The sequence below is a fragment of the Callorhinus ursinus genome, unplaced genomic scaffold (genome assembly GCF_003265705.2).
Source record: "Callorhinus ursinus isolate GAN/ISIS: 27379988/994484 unplaced genomic scaffold, GSC_fseal_2.0 scaffold18, whole genome shotgun sequence".
Taxonomy (NCBI): Eukaryota; Metazoa; Chordata; class Mammalia; order Carnivora; family Otariidae; genus Callorhinus; species Callorhinus ursinus.
Genome location: NW_027397080.1, coordinates 35,669,276 through 35,690,285, shown reverse-complemented (window position 1 = coordinate 35,690,285; position 21,010 = coordinate 35,669,276). Strand labels below are relative to the sequence as shown.

Below are 21,010 nucleotides of genomic sequence, written 5' to 3'. Positions count from 1 at the left end.
CAGACCCCCATCCCTCCCTGCGCCCCGCCCAGCCTTGCTGTTTGTCTGTCCACCTGCCAGCCCCACCCACACGCTGACCACCCTGTTCTCCTTTCTGTCCCCACGCTGCCTCCATAGTTAGGGACTGAGAGCAGCCGAGTGCCAGGTAATGGGGCCCAGCCCCCGTGTGCCCTGTGCCATCCCCGGCCCCGGCCCCGGCCTGTCCGGGGGCCCCGTGGACCCTGCCTGTGGGCACAGACTGTCTGCTCCCCCCCGCCCCAGCCGCAGCAGAGCCGGAGGGCAGGGTGGGGGCAGCTGTGTGCACACGGAAGAGCCTGGCCGCTGAGGGTCCTGGGAGCACTGTCCACGGGGGGACGCGCCCAGCATGGTTCTCTCCCTCTTCTCCACAGATACCCACTCCCTCTCCGTGCAGAGGACGGGCTCCTCCCTATGTGGTCTGGAAACCATTGCTGAGGAGCCAGCCCCAGGCCCCGGCCCCCCACCTCTGGCGGCTGCCCCCCCCAGCCCCTCCCCGGGAGGGCCCCCACGCACCTCGGGGCCCCGCGCCAAAGTGGCGAGCCCCCCAGCGGCAGCTCCGGGAGCTTCCGCGCCCTTCCAGCCCGGGACCCAGAGCCGAGGGGACACGGAGCCAGCCCCGGAAAGCCGACGCAGGGTGTACAACGGCGGGGGCCCCGGGGGGGCGCGCGAGGGGGCCCCTAGCAGCCAGACGGTCCGGGAGGCGGAGAGTGAGGGGCAGGTGCCCTCGGAGCGCCCAGGCGGGTGGCGGCCCCTGGGTGGGCCCTGCCCCTCCGTGTACTCAGACGTCGCGGGTGGAGACCGGCTGTGGCGGCGGCTGGACCCAGGGGGCCAACGCGACAGCGTGTCCTCGTCCTCAAGCGTGTCGTCCAGCGACACGGTCATCGACCTCTCCCTGCCGGGCCGGGGCCTGGGCCGCGAGAGTGTCCCGGGGGCCCCAGCCGGACGCCTGCCCCTGCGGCCCTGCTCTGCCACGGCCGCCCGCCTGGACCTGCCTGCCGTGACCAAGAGCAAATCCAGCCCCAACCTGCGGGCTGCCAGCCAGCTGCCCGCCACAGCGGGAGACCTTCTGCCGCGGCCCCCGGCCCCTAGGCCGCCCTGGGGCCGCCTCCCTCTGGCGGGCCTCCGGGACTGCCCTGCGGCTGCCAAGTCCAAGAGCCTGGGGGACCTGACTGCTGATGACTTTGCGCCTCGGGTGGAGATCCTGGGCCAGAGCCTGGGCCTGGCGGGGGAGGGGCGGGCTGGGCGGGGGGCGCGGCGGGACGCGCTGACGGAGCAGCTGCGCTGGCTCACAGGCTTCCAGCAGGCTGGCGACATCACCTCGCCCACCAGCCTGACTGTGGGCCTGACTGTGGCGGGGGAAGGGGCGCCTGGGCCCCCCAGCTTCCTGCGGCGCTCCTCCTCTCGCAGCCAGAGCCGCGTGCGCGCCATTGCCAGCCGGGCCCGGCAGGCCCAGGAGCGGCAGCAGCGGCTGCAGGCCCCAAGGGCTCCCCCAGGGAAGGAGCGGGGCACCCCCGAGGGTGCCTGCTCAGGGGGCCATGGGGGCTGCGGGGATGTGCTGGCCCCCGCCAAGGGCTCTGCCGCCACTGGCCTCCTGCTCAGACTCTGAGGGACCCCCCAACCTTGGCGCTGAGTGCCCTCTGCCCCCCACCCGTGCCCCGGGGAGGAAGGGAGCCTGCCCGGGGTCTGGGCAGATTTTTTACCATGTTAAGATATATATGAGAGGTATTTAAATTTTTAGAGACAAAGCTTCTACATTAAAGTGCTGCCCGGTCCCTTCCCCATCGTACCTGGTTTTCGGTGGTGCGGGTGCGAGGCTCTAAGTGTGCGGTTCCCCGGATGCTCGTTATGTGCCCGGCACGGCCCGGGGCGCTGCCCGTTCCCTGCCCGACTGCGACTGGCTTGTTCTGCAAAGGCCTGCTCTGTGTGGGATGCTTTATAGACTCCAGGCTTGCGGACACAACTCCAATAAACAGGTTCCTGCTTGCTGGGGGGAGGGGGCACCCACCCACTCCCCCTTGTGACCACCTGCCAGGCGTTCCTGTCCTCTGAGGACAACCGTGACCTCTGTCCACAGAGGGCTCGGTGCACTGGCTCCCCAGGGAGGGGGCCTCCAGCCTCCAAGACGCAGCCCCTGTTCCCTCTCTCCCCGCCTCCCAGTCCCACTCTGGTGTGGGGGGGCGTAAGCTTGACTCTGGGCAGGGACCCCAGGCCAGAGGACCCCCCAGCTGGCTAAATGCATACTCTGCCCCTCCCCTGGAGAAGGCGGGATGCCAGCCAGGCCACAAGGGGCTCTGTGTCCGGCTCATCCCGCACCCCGGCATCCGGCATCCGACCTCCACAGGAACCACCTGGGGTGCCAAGGGCCACCAAGGACCTCTGCAACAGGCAGTGACCTTTATGCAGCAGGCGGCAGGTTTGGCTGGGGAGGCCTCATGTCCCACCACCAGGGTAAGCCCTGCTGTCTTCCTGATAAGGCCCACAGGAAGCTGGACACCCGACATAAGGCTGGGTGCCAGTGGGTGGACACGGTCTCCCTTGAGATGTCCCTCTGTAGCCTCCAGGGACCTGTGCCAGCCACTTGCCCAATCTCAGCAGAGGCCTGGGTGGAGGGGGTCTACTGGCCCCACATGCCTCCCCAGATCCACCAGGCCCCTCCTTGGGAAGCTGTGCCCCAAGGCCAGAAGGAGCAACAAGCAGGGCATTTGGGAGGTGTGCCTGGCCTTCAGAGCCCCTAGAATCTGGGGTGCGTTGAAGGGGGGCACCTGGAGGAACCTCAGCCGGGGGACTCTCAGTGCTGGGCTGGGCTGGGCTGGCTGCTGGGGCTCCCGGGGGGAGAAATGGGGGCCAATCCTTATCTAGCCCTGCGTGGGCGCTGCCTGCCACCACACGGTTACCTTCCAGGGGCCAGGCTTAGCCCCTGGGAAGCCCGGGTCTGTCTCAGAAGGGTGCCTGGCAGCAGGGTGGGTCCTCCCCTTACAGCTCTGCCCAGCTGATGCAGGGCCAGGGCACCGCAGGCCCCCTGATGGGCAGGCGGGGCAGATAGGAGGACCTGTGGGGGTGTCTGGATGTCGGGCTGAGCCAGGCTCTGGCTGGACTTCTTGGGGCCTCCTGGGTGTCCATGCTGGGCCACCCCTGCACCAGGCAGGCCAGCGCCGCTCCACCAGGAAGCAGGGGGTGGAGGGTAGTCAGGCCGAGGGGCCAGGGAAGCCACACAAAGGTGGCCGCAGCCTGCTGAACTGTGCAGGGGTGTCGGCTGGGGACATGCAGGGCCAGACTGTGGTGGGGTTGAGGCAGGGGGACCCTTGGGGGTGGGGGTTAGTGGGGACCCCCTACTGGGCTGGCCTGGCCAGAGCGGCCACTAGCACGTGGGGCTGCGAGTGACACGTGTGTGGGTCACCGGGGGGCCCGGAATGCTGCAGGAGTGCTCACAGCCCCACGTGCGAGTGTGCAGAGCTGGGGACGGGGCTGGCCGCCTTCCAAGGCTGGCTCCCAGGCAACTGAGCAAAGCCCCGTCCGGCACGCACACGGGCGTGGCTCGGGCCCACTCCCTGCGGGAAGGGTCAGCGCTCAGCCAGCTCAGGGCCTTGCCCAGCAAGGCGCCCACCCTGCATAGGGCACGGCCACGTCGATCAGCTCCGAGCAGGAGTGTGGGCAGCCACCAAGCCTGAGAGCCCTCGAAGGCCCTCGTGGCTGCCGCCTCCACTCAGGAGTGTGGCTCAGCCCCGCCTGTCGGTCTTGGGTGCAGTGGGGTGCAGACGCAGAGGATGACCTTCCCTGACACGCCACTGGGAGTCTCCTTGCTCTGGGCAGGGGCCGGGGATGCAGGAAGCCACGGGATGACCACGGCCACGGCCACCCTAGGGGCCCCGGCAGTAAGTGAGGGGAGACCCCGCTCCTGGCCGCCCCCGGGAAGGGCTGGCCGGGCCCGCTCTCTGTGAAACCACACGGCACGGTCTGGTGTCACTCCAGCCTCTATTCGGTGCGCCCGAGCCCCTGCTGACCTGCTGGAGACGCGAGCGCGTATTTACATCTATACATATATATGTGTGTATATATATATATATATAAAAGATTATTTCACAGTTAAATATATTCCAATACGAATGTCTCACTGGACAAAAGTTGTGTCTCCCACCACGAACACGGCAGCATGAAAGAGACCCCAACGGCACAAGCACCATGCTCACACCTGGGCGCACCTGGCTCCGAGTCACAGGCGCGCGACATCAATATTCTGATTTGAACGCGGTTTCCCTGTTGCGGTCGAAATACATTCCTGACAAGCGACGAGCAGAACAGTCCGGCAGGGCAGGCGCCTCACTCGGCCGGGACCTCGTACTTGAAGATGACGCTGAAGAGCCGGCCGCCCAGCCGCTCGGCCAGCCAGGAGTTCTTGATGACGGCCAGCTTGAGGCTCTCGCAGCGCAGCGCCGCGTGGTAGTTGGTGTGGACGGCGCGGCCCATGCCCTCGATGACCACCAGGTCTGCGCCTCGTTCCCGAACCAGCACGGCCAGCCCCTTGTCCAGGCGGCTTCGGGGAGGAAGGGGGCGGTGAGGCAGGGGTGGCGGGGCCTCACCCCCGCACTGAGCTGCCCCCGGGGAGATGCCACACCCTGCGTCCCCACAAGGGCAGCAACTGGAAAGAATGCCCGAGGACCCCTGGCCCCCAGCTCGCTACATCCCTGGGCTCAAAGTCACCGCCCCCCCCACCCCGGCCGCCCCGCAAACCGGGCCTGACGACGCTTCTCGATGTGGGACTGATGAAATCCCCTTCCTGGTTAAAGCCAGCCCAGGAAGGAGGAGGCCGGCCCAGAGAACCGTTCTGGCCCCGGGCAGGCTCCCAATGGCTGGTTCTCATGCCCTAGGATCCCCAGGGTCCAAAACATCAATGCGGTGACCCAACTGTCAGAGCTGGGGGGCCTCGGGGGCGTCTGCCTCTCTCACGAGACGAGGCACACCCAGCCCACGGTGCGGCCAACGGGTCCTGAGCCCACCGCCCAGGTCCCCACCAAAGGGCTGCTGCCTGGCACGTGCGCTGGGGGCCGGGGGCAGGCGTGGAGGAGCCTCGGGTACCTGAGGTCCAGACACGGGGAGCTGGAGCCCGTCTGCATCAGCAGCAGCCTCTCCTCTCTGAGTGCCGAGCTGCCGAGCACAAGGGGTCGGTTGGCGCCCTGGGAGTCGGCACCCCAGACACTCCCACAGTGCCTCCACCTGTCCATGCAGCGCCCCCCCAGGCTCCCAGCCAGCTTACTGGACGACGGGGTCCATGGCCGCGATGCGCTCGGCCACAATGAGGGACTCGCAGTAGGTCACGTCGTTCAAGGCGGGTCCCGAGTTGCACGCCAGGATGACCTGCAGCAGGACACCCCAAGCTTTGTAGGGACCTCAGCCACCACCCAGCACCGAGCCAGCCTTTGTGCACCCGCCCACCTGGGGCTGCCGGCTGAGAAGCACGACCCCCGATGACCTCTCACTGCTCGGTGGCCTCCAGGAGGGCCGGCTCCCGGGTCGGGATGAAGACGGCCCCAGAACACTGCAGTCAGGCTGACCCAAGGTCCGTGGTGTGACAAGCCTCACCCGAACCTACCTGCCCCGCACAGAGACCATGACAGCGCCAACCCCACTGCGAGTGGAGGGCCCAGGGCAGGGGTCCCGCCGCGGCCTGGACGCTCACCTCCGTCCCTCTAGAGAGAAGCTCCCTGACAAAGGGGAAGACTCCCAAAATGACGTCTATTCCACTGTTATCTGCGAAAATTAAGGCACATTTGTGAGGGGGCCCCTGTAAGACAAAACCAGGACGTTCAGTTGGGAACAGGCGCGTCCAAGCGTTGCAGACACCTCCGTACTCCACACTCCCCGCAGGCCGAGGCCGAGGGCTGCTGGCTCCCAGGGGCGCTGGGGTGCTGGGGGGCAGGGCGCCTGGGCCTCTTCCAGAACTGCGGCCCCAACGACCTCTGAGCCACAGCCACTGACCTAACCAGGAGAGCCTGCAGGAGTCGGGCTGGAGCAGGGGCCAGTGGCCGGGGGGAGCGGGCTACGGCGTGAGACTCCAGGGGGCCCTCAGTGCACTACCCTGGGGCAGCCGCGCACCATCTCCCGTGGCCCTCCCCGCCTTCCGGGCCTCGAGAGCACGGCCTGGCCCTGGGGCAGAGGCGGGGGCAGTGGTGTGTACCTTCAGTCTCTGAAGCCACTTGCTGTAGGAGTCCACGAGCCACGGCCGCTCTGTGGGACACGGTCACGGTCAGCCACACCATCCCCCACAGGCTCGCTCCCCTCCCGCAGCTGTCCCCTCAGCACAAGAGGGGAGCCCTGGGCATCCCTACCTTGCAGCTTCATCTTCGCCTCCTCAAAGCCAAACTGGGGGTCAGATTCAAGGACACTGTGGAGAAGAAAACAAGTCACGGAAGCCCCCAAACCTCAGCTTCCAGCATTCACTACGGAGCCCAGATGAAGCACTTCCCAAACTGGCCGAGCGTGCTAGGATCCCTAGCGGGTCCCCAGAGCAGCGGCGGTCTGGGCAACCCCCGCTCCAGAGCATGGGACGTGGAATGGGGCTGGGAGCAGGGTGAGGGGTGGAAGGTCCTGAGTGCGTAGCGGCCTCCGGCAAGGCCCCGGGTCAGCACCAGCCTCGCCCGGCACATGCCCCCACGTGCCACCCAAAGGGAGAGCCAGTGACGGGGGGGGGGGGTGGCTCTTCTCAATGTGGACCCAGCAAGGGCCAGGACAGGACCCCAGGTGGGAGACCGAGCGTCCCGCAAAGGGAGAGGCCTTGTTCTGTGGTGGGCGGGCCAGCCGTCGAGGCCCAGGGTTGGGCCAGGGGGACCACTCCCTCAGGGTCCCCCGGGGGGAATCCTACAGCACCCCCAGACCGAGAGCCCAGGCCGGGCACTCAGGGAGCCTGGGCTGCATGCTCCCACCCGAGTCTGTAGGCTCCTTCGGTAAGCACCTCCTTCGCCCAATTTCAAATGCTCAGTGTGGTTTGAGTCCCACCCTAATGTGCGAACCCGGGATTTGCATTTCGACGTCTGAAAACATTAGCCCCCAAATCCACACCCTGGCTGTCCGTGTGCCTGCTCTGAACAGGCTCGGGGCAGCACGGCCAGAAAGCCGCCGGTCATTCCTGGGGCCGCTCACGCCCCCAGCAGAGCCCAGGGCTCCGGGACCCCGTCCCCCCCACAGCTGCCCCCTCTGGGGCCGGGCTGGGGCGCTGCCTGAACCTGAGCCGGAGTGAGCAGGCAGGGCAGGGCTGAAGCGTGGAGGGGCTGGGAAGGCAGTGGGCACCTACTCAGAGACGGCTTTCGCTCCCCAGTCGAAGACGTTCCCGGCCAGCAAGCCCTTCACCAGGGCCAGCTGCCTGTCCTCCCAGCCCAGGGCGTCCAGACCGCGGATCACCCTTGGGAAGCACTTTAGCGCGACCCCGTTTTCCTTCTGCTTGACCTGTGGGGAGAGGCCAGCCCTGGTCAGAGTGGAGGCGCAGCCCTGCCTTCCTCAGGCCCTCGGCGGACAAGGTCACCACAAAGCCACCCTAAGGGGACAGAAAGCCCAGCGCTCCGCCACGGGCTCACGCAAACCAAGGTGTTAACATGTACCGATTCGGCGTGGCGCGGTGTGGGCAGCAGTTGGGCGGCGTCCGGGCCCACGCACACTTACAAACCGTGGCGTGGTCATGCCATGGCCCCGGGCAGGGCAGAGAAGGGCCTTGGTGGAGAACTCTGACCCTCGCAGGCGCCCGGCGCCCCATCGCCAGACACTCCGTCCGAGGGCAAGGGAGGTGGGAAGCGGCGTGCAGCGCTGGCTCTGAGCCCTGGCCGCCAACCCCGGGCACACGGCCTTCTGGGCAGAACGGCCCGAGGAGGAGGGTGGCACCTCCCGGCCGGCTGCCGGGCTCCAGCTGGCTTGTCGCCTGCGAGGGCAGGACTTGCGTCCACCAACGGCAACTTTGAGACTGTAAGCCGACCCCACCAGGCCAGAGACAGGCCAGCCTCCAACCCTGGGCTCCTTAGCAGGCGCTGCCAACCAAGAGGCCACCCCAGGCTGCTCCCCTGCTCCCTGCTACCTGTGTCTCCTCGCAGGCGCCAGCCCAGCGCAGGAAGGCGGCACTCACTTTGGAGTAGGGGTCCGGGAAGTTGAACTCATTCAAGCAGTGCTCCCTCGTGTCCAAGAGGCTGCGCACAGTCAGGGTCCCGTAAGCACTGAGGGAGAGGCAGGGGAAGGGCAGCTCAGGGGGTTGACGGCCAAGCACGCTGCCCACTGCCTCTGCCCCCGAGGGCGGCTTCGTGCGGCCCGGCTGCCGCAGGAGTGTCCAGCAAAGCAGCAGAGGGGGCACGCCCGCCTGGCCGTGCCGAGCGGCCCCAGAGCGCGTGCGGGCAGAGGCAGGCGCAGGGGGCACGGCGGCCCCAGGGGCGGCTCCTTCAGTGCCGGGCCGGGGGCAGCGGGGCACTCACAAGGGCTGGTGTCTCAGCGTCTGCAGCTTGCTCCAGTACTTCTGCCGGAACTTCTCTGCCCTCTCGGCGGCATCCACTGAGCCTGGCTGGCTGGCCACAGCACGTTTCACCACCTGCCAAGCACAGGGCACTCAGCTCAGCCAGGGCCATGGTCTGAGCGCATCCCCACGCACAGGCCCATGGCCACCGGAGATTAGTGTCCCTGGGGGCTTTCCCCCGCGGGGTGGGAACGGGGTCACCGCTAGCCCCCAGCCGAGGCTCGGAGCCACACCGCCCGGGGGGGACAGGTGGCTTGGGACCATCCCCCGAGGCTGCACGGGGTCTGGGGCTGGGGGCCCTCACTCTGAGGACAGAGCCCTGGGGCCTGCGAGGCTGGAGGAGAGACACATGTTCCCGGGGTGGGGGGGTGAAGGCCTGAGACGCCACCCACCGGAGCCTGGAATCCAACTGCTGTTGGCCCTGGCCCCGCGCAAACCGTGTGCCTCTGAAGAAACGCAGTCACCAGCACGGGGATTTGGCGTGCTTGTGAGACATGTGCCTCGCCGGAGCACACCCCAACGTGCGGACCCAATCCACACCCAGGGGTCACGTTTACATCTGAAGAATAGGAGTCACCCCTCAAACTCCAACACCGAGCCCACGGCCACTGGAGCGCACCCCTCCTCTTTCACCACACCTGTCGCTCGTTCCTCGGGAGCCCTAGGTTTCCAGAGACGCCCATCTCTTGTCCCCAGGGGCGCCCGGCCCGCCCCGAGCCCTCACCCCGTCCAGGGCCTCCTCGAAGCAGGTGAGCCAGTACTTGCGGGCCAGGGCGTCGTCCGTCAGGTCGACCGTGTCGGGCACATAGGAAGACGGGTCCAGAAGGAGTGGCAGGTTGACCAGCGGCCGCTCCAGCCGGTCCATCTCCAGCAAGTCAAACTGGGAGAGGGCAAGAGGCAGTGTGCGCGTCAGCTGGGTGGCTCCGGAAGTTCGAGACCCTCGTGCGAGTCCTAGAGCCAGCTTCTCTGTGGGGACGGCCGAGACGGCGGTGGACAGGCCTGTTCTTCCCGGGCCCCGCCCACCCACCTTGCAGTCCTTTGCGGCCTCAGCACCCAGAACCAGGCTCCCAGATCCTGGTCTGGTCCCAGATCTGCCCAGCCCCACAGAGGCCACCCCCCTCCCGTGTGTGCAGCTTCCTCCCAGTGGCTCTGCTGTTCTTGCCACAGGGGGGCCCCGGGGTCGGGGTCCCCGCGCCAGCGTGCGCCCCTCTCCCCACACACACACGGCTGCCCTTCCGGACCCCGTTTCTGCTGCTCCAGCCTCCGCAGGCATGGTCCCCTCTCTGCCCAGCAGGCCCTTGTCCTGTGACTCCCGTGGCACCGTGCCCACGGCAAGGCCACGGGGACCCCGCGGGGCAGGTAGTCAGGCTCCCACACTGGCTACGCCGAGGGAGTGGGGCCCCTCTGGCCCGTGGTGCTACCCGTGGGCGCCAGCGACAGGCACGCGCTCTGGTCGTTTCCAAAGGAGCGGTCGCTCGGCCACCTGGCGTTTTAAGTTTCACGTTGTGAAGACGAAGCTGGTGTGTCACCAGCCCTGGTCCTCGGCGACCTGCTCACACTTCACTTGGCACGTGCCTGGCAGCCCTCCCCCCGCTCCCTAGGGAAGGACCGGCCACACGCTGCCGCGCCCCTGACTTGGCTCTTGTCTGCGGGCAGCCTTCTGACTGGCAAGCTGGGGGGTGAGGAGCAGGTGTGCTCCGCACCGTGGGCACCTGGGGACACACTGGCTTTCGGACGCCCCGAGTGACAGGAAGCTCAGCCAGGAAACAGCCGGTACATTTCCAGGCGATGAAAGAAAGTGGGCGGTCACCATCTCTGGGGCCTCAGCCGGGTTTCAGGGGCTCCCCCGCTACCCGACAAGCACTTCAAACCTCAGCTTTGCCGCGTGTAGGCTCCACACACCCGTGTGAAGTGGGGGGTCACACGGAGACCCAGCACGACAGGTGTGCGAGGCTTGGAGTGTGGGGGAGTCGAGCTGGCATGCACACCAACTCTGATACACGCGTTCCTTGCTCACATATCCATTTGGCTTTGTGATCCCTAAAGCAGGAATCCACGTTGCCCCTCCACAAATCAGAAGCCGGGGATCAGAGATGCAGGGACTCCTTGCGTGCCAGTCACTTGCTCTGGCCAGGCCCGGGGCGTGGGGCCCTGAGGGGGGAGTCCTCTCCCAAGAAGTCATGATTAGAGCACGCACATTCTCACAATGCTTATGCCAACTAGTAAGAGAATCTGCATGTCTACAACCAAAAAATCAGCTTTGCATCCGAAAAGCCAGCAGGCTGGTTCTGAAGGAGGTATTCTGACTCACGTGCCCAGACTGGCCGCCTGGACTTGTCCAGCTGGTTCTCTAATCCGGTGCCCGAGTTCTGCTAAGTGTTCAGAGACTTACAAGAGTAACATTTAGGGGGACGTCCTCAGTAAGCCTGTGATTTCTCCAGGACGGGCCATGGTGGCAGCGTCCTGTGTCTGGCTGACACTGGTCCTGGTGGGAGACCCTCTACGCTCGCTCGGCAGGCTGGAGGAGCCCCCGGCCCAGTCACGCGGGCGTCTCCCCAGGCTGAGGGTTGAGGAATGGGCAGGAAACTTCCCAGGACAGCAGACTCTGTCCTTTCGTCTGCTTTGAAACGATCAGGCAGAGAACGTGGTCTAAGGCAAGGCGCCTGGGGTTGGTGCTAACCCCGATTCTGCTGTCAGTGGCCCCATGATCCTGGGGAAGCACATTCCACACCCTCCCGTAAACACGGGGATAGGACTGCTCGGTCTTGGGGCTCCCGTGGAATGTTTGGGAAACACAGAAATGCTAGGGGCCTGAGGAGGGAAGCAAGAACCCTGCCTCTCTATTGTAATGTCCACAGCTGGTCAGTGGCCAGTCTGCACCAGGAGAGAGGGTCTTCGGACCTGACCCCACCAAGGACCCCGCACTTACGGTGCCGCTCCTCGCCCGCTGCGTCGGGCAGAGCTCCGGGGACGAGCTCATCAGCCCGGAGCTGCCTGCGTAGTTCTCTCCCCAGCTGTACTGGTTAGGGTCTGGACGGGGGAAAACCAGGGGTCACCCCCAGGGGGACCACGCTGTGCCCACACCCCAGGACGGCCCGACTGCCACGGAAGGTCCCCACAACACTGAGGGAGCCTGGGGCTGTGGCACTGTGGCCTCCTGCTAGTACTGAAACCTCGTACAACGATTACTGCGACCTTTCCAAGCTTCTTAAAGCAGCCTGCCCCGCCCTTCCCAAGCACACCCTCCAAGTGGCCTTCAAAGAGGGCAGGCCGCCGAGGCACATTCCCTCGCCCTTGTCACCCAGGAGGCCCCCCCCCCGGGGTTGGTCACGTGGCACACAAATGACCCCCTCGGAAGAACCGCTGCAGAGGGATAGCCCCCCCCCCCCCACTGTCCCGGCCCGCAGGGACCATGTGCCACTCAGGCCATGGATTCCAGGGGGGGAGTGAAAGCGGTGGGTCAGCGCCTCCCCGGGAAGGTTAGAGACCCACACCCATGGCCTCCGTGGCCACTGGACTCACTGTCTTGCTCTGCTCCTTTAAGAAACGCCCCGATGGCTCCCAGGTAGCCTTCGTGTCTCAGAAACAGTGCCTGGACTTCCCCCTGCCACGGCAAAACCCCGCCTGAGCTGGCCCCGCCGGCACACGAGGGGAAGTCTGGGCGGTTCTAAACCAACCCAACGCAGGCGGCATCTCTCTACGCGGCAGAGCCTTCCTGAGAAGTCCGCAACACGCTTGTCAACGAAACCGCATTCAGCGCAGAAGTTAAAAGCTTGGCATTTGGAGAAATTGGAGGGTGAGTAACTTTTTCCACAAAATTAACACCCACCCAATCACCCCACCTGCAGGCCCAGCCCAGAGCGTCCCGCGGAACGACAGCCGTCTCAGAGCTCAGCTCGTCCACAGGGGGAGACGGCCCCCAGCGTGCTCAGCGCTGCCTTCGTGGCCAACTCCGAGACGCCCACGGCGCGCGGGCGAGGGCGCTGGAACCCGCCACAGGACAGAGGCAGGGGCCCGGGAGAAGTTGGCAGGGGGCGCCCCGTGTCTTGGCGGCCTGCCCTGGGCCAGCCGGCCATCGGGGCAGAGCGCAGCTCACGGTGCCGGCGCAGGGAGGAAGTGGAGCCCAGTTACCTTGGAGAAGAAGTTAATGCTGTAGGTGATGGTGCGCATGGTGACGGGGTGGCCCCGGATGAAGAAGCCGCCGAAATACACCCTGTCCAGGCAGTGGAGCTTCGCGTAGAGGCAGGCGAGCTGCCCGATGTCGTTGCTGATCATGTGCAGCAGACTCTTGGCCATGTCCTCCTTGGAGAAGTCTGGGAGGGGGGCACAGGCGGGGCGCTGCTGGGCGAGGCCGGGCCCGCAGGGGGCTGCCGGCGCGGGAGGGCATCAGAGGGGGCAGGTACCTCTGTCGGCCGTGGCCGACTTCCCAAAGCTGCTGGCGATGAGGTTGCCGCTCAGCCCCAGCGTCTGGTGGGCCCCGCCGTAGACGTCTCGCACCAGCATGTCCACGTTCGCGTGCTGGCCCTTGGAGGCCAAGTGCAGCAGCTCGTCGAACTTCTGCGGGGACAGGGCAGACGGAATCGTGTGTGCTGCGGGACCTGCCGGCGTCCCTACAGCCCGTGGAGCAGCACGCGGAAGGCCCTCCTGTGTAGGCAGGGCTCCATGGGCCACCCCCCCGCCCGCCCCGGGTGGCACTGGCGGCTCACACGGCCGTCCTGCAGCGACCAACAAACACCACCAGGACAAGGCCTGGGAAGGAGGCGCTTCCCCGCCACGCCACCAGCCGCCAGCCTCAGGCCTCACGGCCCCCAACCCTCTCCTGAGAAGATCTGGGACACAGGACTTTGAGCAGAGCCAGGAGCATCTTTCTGCAGCCGCTGGAATACCTTCGTTTTGGTGAGCAGAGCCCCAAGTCCCCAGAAGGTGCCGCCTCCGATGGAGCTGCCACCGACCCACTCGAACCTGTCTTCCGTCTCCACCTGGGACACAGCAAGCACAGGTGAGTTAGCGAGGGGGCCCCGGCCACCACCCAGCAGGTCCCGGGGCGTGGTGGCTTAGGGCGTCCCCAGACACGGGCAACGCCATTCCTGAGGGCCGAGTCTGGGCCGCCCGCCTTCCCCCAGACAGCCCACACCGGTGTCCCACAGGCGGCCGTCACCCCGGTCGGCGCCTCCGTGTGCCCAGCCTGCTCCAACAGGCGGCAGGTGCCCCGGCGATCCCTGCCCGGCCGCCATGCGTGGCCCCGCGAGGTGCACCTCACCTTCACAATAGAGACTCCAGAACCGATGTTGACCAACAGATACGGGAAGATGTTGGGGTGATTGGTCTGGAATCGAAACTCGGGGTCGGAATCTTTCTGATACACGAAGGCCTCGTGTGGGATGTTCTTCAGCACAAAGTTGCAGCCTTTTATCAAGCAGGTCATCACGTCCTCCTTGTCCACTCTGCAAGGGACGGGGCCTGGCCACTGAAAACAGCACGGGCCCCAGAAAGCACCTCTGCTGCAGCACGGCGGCTCGGGCTGCCCCGGCCCCGGGGCCCCTCCCAGACGCTCTGCTCCCGGCCCAGAAGGTACGCATGGCTCTCAAACACACAACTGACACAGCTCATACGGTTCCCCTCCCCTCTACCCTGCAAACGGCTTCGGGCGGGCCAGCTGCACACACCTGAAGACCCAGCACTCTGCTGCGGTGCGCGGCCCCGGCCTCGGTCCCCACGCGGGCGAAGCCGTCAGGGACCTCTGCCCCTGCAGGACAGGGAGTGCTGCCGCAGGAGCAGGGCCCCCTTCCCTCCTCAGGCCCCCAGCCTTCCTACGCTTCGGCCACCAGAAGCCTCCTGCCAGCCCAGCCCAGAGTCTAGCCCCAGAGCAGGTCGACTGTGGCCACTTCAAAGCCTGAGCCCGACACCCAAGGCCAGCGGCCCCTGTGGCCCTCCAGCCCCGTGGCCCCCACTAACCTCAGCCGCAGCTTCTCTTCGATGAGGTCCTTGAACTTGTACGCCCCGCCCCCGGTCGCTTGGATGACCTTTGTGTCTGTGTTGACGAGGTGGTCTTTGATGAAGTCCAGGCAGGCTTCTATGTAGGTGTTCTCGAACTTCACAAAGTGCAGCCTGGCAGTAACTTCCTCCTGGACAGAGATCTCGTAGGGTGGCTCGTGGTCCTGCTCGGCGTCCTGGGGGTACAGGGTAGGGGTCTGTGTGTGCGCGCTGCCCTCGCGGAGGGAAGATGTGGAGATGAGGGCCCTGAACATGCACAACTCTCCATGCCGAGCTCAGGTGGGAGGCAGAGCCAGGGGAGGGGCGGGGAGGGACCATGCTTCCCAAGGAGCAGGTGCAGGTGCTCCTGCCAGGGTCCCAGATGGAAGGGGGCCTGACTGAATGAGGGAGCAGGGAGGGATTTGAGTACTAGGAACGTCCAGGAAGCTAAGCCGGTGTGGGTGAGCAGCGGGGGGTTGGGGGGGCACGCAAAGAGAAAATGACCGCACCGTGTGGCCTGGGGCACCCCCTGCCTCCCAACCCAGCCTGCCAGGCGGCTCACCTTGCCCGAGTAGTCGAAGGACCGCACTCTGGCAACTTTGTGCTGCACAGTGGAGTAGTAGGCCAGCTTGGTCAGCGAGCCCCCTGCAGGGGAGACGCAGACGGAGCAAAGTGAGGGGCCAGACGGGAGGGACTGAGGCTCTTCTGCCACACCGGGTCCTGTGCATAAGGCACTTGGTTTAACTTGAACCTAAAACTCTGAGGGGCACCAACCAGAGGAAGGGAATCAACTCTGAGACCCAAACACTCTGCTGTCTTTGAGAAAGTCTGCTCCATCCATCACAGGCCCCAGACCACATCGGGCTTGAGCCTGTCCATTTCCCCTCTGCATCAAGTCCTAGAGGAGAAAGGAAAGTGTCCTGTTTCCAGGAGGCCTCAGCGATCATTAGTGTTTCAGAAAAATTCTGTTTCAACTTCTGATCTTGAAAATGACCTGAAGAAAAAAGCCGACAAGTGCACTGTTTTCACTGACAAGCACCCCTGACCGGCCGTGCTAACGAGGGGGAAGCAATAAAAGGAGCATTTTCCCAGAGTGGATAGGCAGACAAGGGGGCTACTTTGCCAGGAATGTTCTAGCTGCCCACCCTCTCACAGCTCGGGACTGGGAGGCCACACAGGGGGCAGCAGGGTCTCCTCCCCCCCGGCCAGCCTTGTGAACACCCCGGGAAGCCCAGTGTCAGGAAGCAGAAGAGCCCTTTATTTGCCTGAAACATGTTTCAGGACCGCTTAAAAGGATGTCCCGAGCAGTCATTTTCAAGTCTGCAGAGTGAGGCGGCAGGTGTACCTGTGCATGGCCCGTGGTGACAGAAGGAGCAGGAGGCCTGGTGCCCAGAATGGCTTTGAAACCCACCCGGGTCTCGTGGGCTGGCCCAGGGGAGACAGAGCCCTTTGTGAGGGGGAGGCTGAAGCTAGTCTCTGACGGTTGCTTTGTGACACAATCCCAAGGGAACACACGAGAGACATGCACGGCAGGAAACACCTGAGAGCTGAAGCTCGTCCAGCTAAGAGAAACCCGCTGCCGAGAGCAAGCGTCGGGAGCCCGCCTGCCAGAGCTGCCCGCCCTCAGCGTGGACAGGACCCCCAGGATGGCCGCGACCTGCCCTTGGCGGGCCCTGCTCAGTCTGCCCGGGCACAGGCTTACTCTCATTCCTTGACCACGGGCTTTAGAGGCAGAACCTGGTCTTAAGCCTCCTTATCTGTCCTCCCTGCCCCCAATCCGGGCCTGGCCCACAGCGTCCTTCACTGTGAATTAACTGTTTCCTAAAAAGACAAGCAATGCAAAGGGATGAAGATATACTTTGAGAGACTTTTCAAAAAGTTACCAAAACAACGCCCCCCATCACAGAAATCCAGTTTCAGATTGTGTGTTCTTTACGTGAGCTTTAAATCACAAACAAATACAAGGGGTTGGGGTTTGGGGGGGCTGTGTCTGTGTGCCCCACACCATGCACCCCACATGGGGCAATGCCCAGCAGCCCAGACACGTCTCCCTGCACCCTCTGGGGAGGGAACAGTCAGGGGTCTGGGAGGTGAGTGGAGACGTGCAGAGCAGGGTGGTCAGCCTGAACTGGGGCGAGCTCACAGAGCAGAATGGCGGGGGCCGCGGGGAGAGCAGGAGAGCTGATCTGTTCTCAAGAGCCCTTGGATTTAGTGACTGCCAACCCAGCCCCCAGCCAGAGGCCCTGGCATGTCACACCTAAGAGGTGCAGTGACCAGGCTGGCGAATGCACGCAGCCCTGTGCTCACTGGTGGACACCGAAGTCTCCCCGGTCCAGGGCCAGGAGCACCCGGGCTGAGAGCAGCCTGCCCGTGCCCCTGCTCCAGCCCCTGAGCCAAGAGCTCCCCACTCACCCAGGCCTACGGGCACCTGGCACAGGGCCATCCTCTCCCCCACCTTCTTGGTCTGCCCTTCCACTTTGTGCACCAAGGGGGACAGACACCCCAGTCTGTGCTGACAAAATGTCCCTGGTGGTTTCAAAGTGGGGAATCCACCCAGCGGACATGAGTGTCCGAGAGAGGAAAAGGCCTGCCAAGAACACAGAGCAGCTGAGCTTTCCTGGATTAAGAGGCTTGGGTGAGGGAAGAGGAAATGGGAGAAGCCTGTTTTTAAAGCAGACTGTTGACAAGCACCGTGACTGGTGGATTCAGGGTTGAGGACCCACACCCAAACGGTGACCTCCCACCAGCCTCGGGAATGAACACAAGGTCTGTCCTTCGTAACAATGAACACGTCCTTTGGAGAAACAAAGACATGGGACCCAGACCCAGGGGAACCTTCCAAGAGGGGAAATGAATACTGACACTAAAAATATCCCTTCGAGTGTCCCCTGACCAGGAACCCCGCCTGGGCTTGGCACCAGAGGACAGGCGGCCCCAGGACCCCCTGGAGCCAGGGCACTTCTTCCTGGACTGCCCGCACTCTGTGGCTCCAAGCTGGCCCCCGGGGGCCACAAAGAACACTGAGGGTAAACCCTGAGCCCGCAAGCCAATTTCAGCTGCACCTCAGAAACGCTAAGTGCCAGCTCATTCCCAAGGAGCAGCACCCTGCGCGTGAGTGCGGCAAAACCAAGTCTGGGCCCTTGGAGCACACACCCGACCCGCTGTGGTCACACGGAGGCACGGGCGGGTCTCAGAAGATGCGCAGAGCAGGGCCCTGAGGGGCCTCCCGGGAGGCCTGGCTGTGGAGGACCCCCTAAGCTGGGCCTCTCAGCTTCCCCTCGCCAGCCCAACACGCACTCGGGCACGACGTTTTATCAGGACCCACGCTCGTTCTGTGCCCTGCTCCACACGGGGTTGTTCTCACACCTGCCACCAGGTCAGTGCTCCACAGCACCGTCACGGGGGACCGCTCACAACCCAGCGGTCTGCGAGGTGAGAAGGCAAGATCCAGCCCAGCTTTCCACGGCTCCCACCTCCCTGGAGGCCACCCTCCCCCACCCAAGCCCCAGATACTAAAGTGACTCTCAGGACCTGGGGAGGGGCGAAAGCATCACGTGCACGTGGCTCCAAGGGGACGCCCGGCTCTGCCAGGGCAGCCCAACTTGTTCCAGGAGAGAGGCACACTTGTCCAGCTTCAACAGGTCGCGTCTTACAAGTGCCCGGGGCTGCCCTGCTGGGACCACGCGCAAGCGCCTACATTCGGCTGTTGGCAGGCACAAGCAAACTGAGGCCTCAGCAGAGATCTGATGGGGGCGGGGGGCGAGACCACCCTGGCCTGCTCCCGTAGCCTCACGCAGCAGGACACAGCCTTCCATCCCCTGTGTGCACACGGGCAGAGCAGCTGAGTGCCGACGCTGACCGCATTCCAGGCCCACCTGGCCGCTTACAGCCGGTGACCTTAAACAACTCAGTTCACCTGTCTGCCCTTAGCGTCCTCATCTGTGAAAGGGGGCTGCTGGGAGGTGTCGGGCGCCAGTGCGGGACAAGGGTCCGGGGCGGGCCTGGGGCAGGAAGGTCGGACGGAGGCTGGGCGGGGCCCTGGGGGCACCCCTGCGGGCCGCGCGGCACAGGGAGGCCTTTGAAGGCTGCCAGCAAGTGCCCCAAGGTCCACGTCCAGGTCCTCCAAACTCCCGCCAAATGTCAGCCGTCCAGGAGCAGACGCGGCAGCGGGAGGGCTTCGGGCTGGGCCCGGGCGGGCAGCCCGCCGAGAGTTCCCGCGGCCCGAGGCCTGGCCGCCTTCCGTCCTCGGCGCGGCCCCAGGCGGCGGCCCCGGGCCCCTCTCATGGCCCGCACAGGCCCCGCCCGGCTGCCGACTCGACCGGGGTGGACCACCGAGGGGCCGCCGGGCCGCCCGCCTCTCCGCGCGGGACTACGAGGCCCGGCGTGCCCCGCTCCGGCCGCGCGGCGCCTGCCGGGAGTGGTAGTCCGGCCGCCGGGGCGAGCGCGGGCGCCGGCGGGCCGCGGACTACAAGGTCCGACAGGCTGTGCGCGCCGGCGGCCCGCGCCCCGCCCTTCGTCCTTGCCACCGCCCCCGGCCCGCCGGCTCCGCCGCCGGCGCCCACGCCCGCCGCGCGCCGTCCCGCTCCCGGCGCCCGCCCGCTGCTACCTATGTCAATGGCGAAGCGCTTGGCGTTCTCCAGGTTGCGGAAGATCTCGTCGGGGGGCAGCGTGATGCTCTTGTCCAGGCTGTCCCCGCTGCTCCCGCTGCCGCTCGCTCCACACTCCGCCATTTTGAATGTGCCCGGCCAGCCTAATCATCTATGGAGATATATGCGCATATATTTGACTGCTAAACGCCTTCCGCGCATACATTATGCTAATGAGCACCCGGGCCCGCCCCTCCCCGCCCGCCCCTGTGGTCCTGGCAGCTGGAGGGCCACTGGACTTGCCCGCGCGGGGGTCTTCGAGGCCGTTGGCCCAACACAAAACGTCTGGACTGTTGTCTTTGTTGCTCTTTCAGCGAGCTGGCCAGATGCTGACGTCCAGTGCTCTGAGATAGTGCAGAGGAGGCACCTGGGTTTCCAAAGACCTGCTTCTGTCAATGAGTGCAGCTGTCATCAAGGCGCGTATGACCCACCAGCCCGGCTTTCTAGGAACGAAGGATTGTGGGTTGCAAAAGCCCCATGCAAAATGGGGGTGTAGGGGGCCCTGCTCTCCCGGCGCCCCCAGTGCACGGTGGATGATGCACCTGCATGCAGCTGGGGAAGACACTCACTCTGATGGTGAGGTCTGCAGAGAGTGCAGCAGAAAGCAGGGCAGCCTGCCTGGAGGAGGCCGCCTTTTGGCAAAACAGGGAGTCTATGGGAGCTTGCAGAGAACCAGCTGAAACAATTCCTGAAGCTGGAGTGTGGACACAGATGGTGGTGGGGATGGGTTTCAGGGCCAGTCGCTGGGAAGCCTCTGATGCCCAGGAGACCCTTGAGGGATGTGTCTCCCTCAGGGGCACTGGGCGCTTTAGGAGAGAGCCCAGACAGTGTTGGCGGCAGACAGAGGGCCCCTAAGGTGGCTTTGGCAACTGACTCCCGGGTGACCTTGGGCGGGTTACTTTGTGTCGCTGGACCTCAGCCTCTGTTGAGCATGTCACCGGCTGCGGGGCAAGGCCTCCAGAGCACAGGCCTGTGGAGCAGCAGAAACTGAAAGGTCCAGGGGTGATCAGGGGAGGGGGCCATGCGTATCAGCCTTGGAGAGGCAGCCTTGCGAACATCTAAGGGGTGGGTGCGCTGGGTGGGGAGGCCTGGGGGGCGGTGGGGAAGAGGGCAGAGGGTCTGCTCCAGAGGGTGCAGGCCTGGAGCTTCGAGGACCCTGAGCCGTGAGGGGCTGTGGGCCTGGCCAGGAGGCACACCACCCTCCCCGTTCCCTGGCACGCCTGCCCCACATGCAGTCAGCGTGTGGGATGAAGGGGGAACCGTGTGGCTGGTGCAGGGCTGGCCTGGAGAGGGCGCCTCGGATTCCCCTCAGAGTGGGCAGAGAGGGCTTCCAGAGGGCGGCGGGGAGAGGCGCGCGAAAGAGGAAGGACGGCCGGGCTGGGCCCCACGTCTCTGAAGACGTGGGGAAGGCTTCTGGTCCCACGTCCAGCTCCTTCCACCCCCCGTGGGTGGATTTGTCTCTTGGCAAGCCTGGGCCCTTTTAGGCTCTTGCAGACTAAACCAACATCCAGTAGCCTGCCTAAAAATAGGTGCCCTTTCCGAGGCAAGGGACCGTCCCTGGCAGGTTCACCGCCAGCACTGCCTTTTCCAGCCCTGGCGAGCACTTGGCCCGCGGGGAGGGCGAGGTAGCCGCCTATGGACTAGCCACGCCACTGCTCCCGGGAGCTCACCCAGGGACAGGGGCTGCTGGCCAGGCAGGAAGGCCGGGGCGGAGGCAAACGCCCTCTCCCGTGGGTATGGCCCCGCTAAAGCCCTTTTGCTGCAGCAAGAGCTCCACTGTAAGCTGTGGTCTTTGCACCCCCTCAGCTGGACAGAGCTGGAAGGGCCTGTAGCTGTCACTCTACCGCTCCCCTGGCCCCCACCTGCAGGGAGCTTAGTGAGAGGCCCGAGA

General features: G+C 65.3%; 2 protein-coding genes across 3 annotated transcripts in view; one reads left to right on the top strand and one right to left on the bottom strand.

Moving 5' to 3' along the window:
- PLCH2 (phospholipase C eta 2) overlaps positions 1-1,628 on the top strand; it is a 33,725-nt gene extending 32,097 nt beyond the window's left edge. Inside the window, exon 22 of the mRNA XM_073903631.1 lies at positions 390-1,628. Within this exon, the coding sequence (XP_073759732.1) occupies positions 390-1,624 (1,235 nt within the window). The 3' untranslated portion in view covers positions 1,625-1,628. The remainder of the gene's footprint in view (positions 1-389) is intronic.
- A 2,433-nt stretch (positions 1,629-4,061) lies between these two features.
- On the bottom strand, positions 4,062-19,211 carry PANK4 (pantothenate kinase 4 (inactive)). 2 transcript variants are annotated; one of them, XM_025856800.2, is made up of 19 exons: positions 19,080-19,211; positions 15,036-15,118; positions 14,456-14,670; positions 13,761-13,944; positions 13,387-13,479; positions 12,904-13,057; positions 12,632-12,813; positions 12,023-12,104; positions 11,430-11,530; positions 9,225-9,380; positions 8,463-8,575; positions 8,123-8,210; positions 7,304-7,455; positions 6,342-6,397; positions 6,191-6,240; positions 5,693-5,797; positions 5,270-5,370; positions 5,092-5,160; positions 4,062-4,549 (listed from the first exon to the last, which is right to left on the bottom strand). In XM_025856800.2, the coding sequence occupies exons 1-19, from the start codon at positions 19,201-19,203 to the stop codon at positions 4,336-4,338; spliced, it is 2,322 nt and encodes a 773-aa protein (XP_025712585.1). In that variant the 5' UTR covers positions 19,204-19,211; the 3' UTR covers positions 4,062-4,335. The 2 variants fall into 2 exon arrangements, with proteins under 2 accessions (XP_025712585.1, XP_025712586.1); XM_025856801.2 differs by lacking the exons at positions 11,430-11,530; positions 12,023-12,104.
- Between the last annotated feature and the right edge of the window lie 1,799 nt (positions 19,212-21,010).

Bases quoted from the DNA above. Each gene is read 5' to 3' on its own strand.
- PANK4 (XM_025856800.2), bottom strand. From the start codon at position 19,203: ATGGCGGAGTGTGGAGCGAGCGGCAGCGGGAGCAGCGGGGACAGCCTG. The intron at 13,945-14,455 runs GTTAGTGGGGGC...CGTCCCTTGCAG, and splicing joins GAAGAGAAGCTGCGGCTGAG to AGTGGACAAGGAGGACGTGA. The intron at 5,161-5,269 runs GTAAGCTGGCTG...TGTGCTCGGCAG, and splicing joins GCCATGGACCCCGTCGTCCA to CTCGGCACTCAGAGAGGAGA.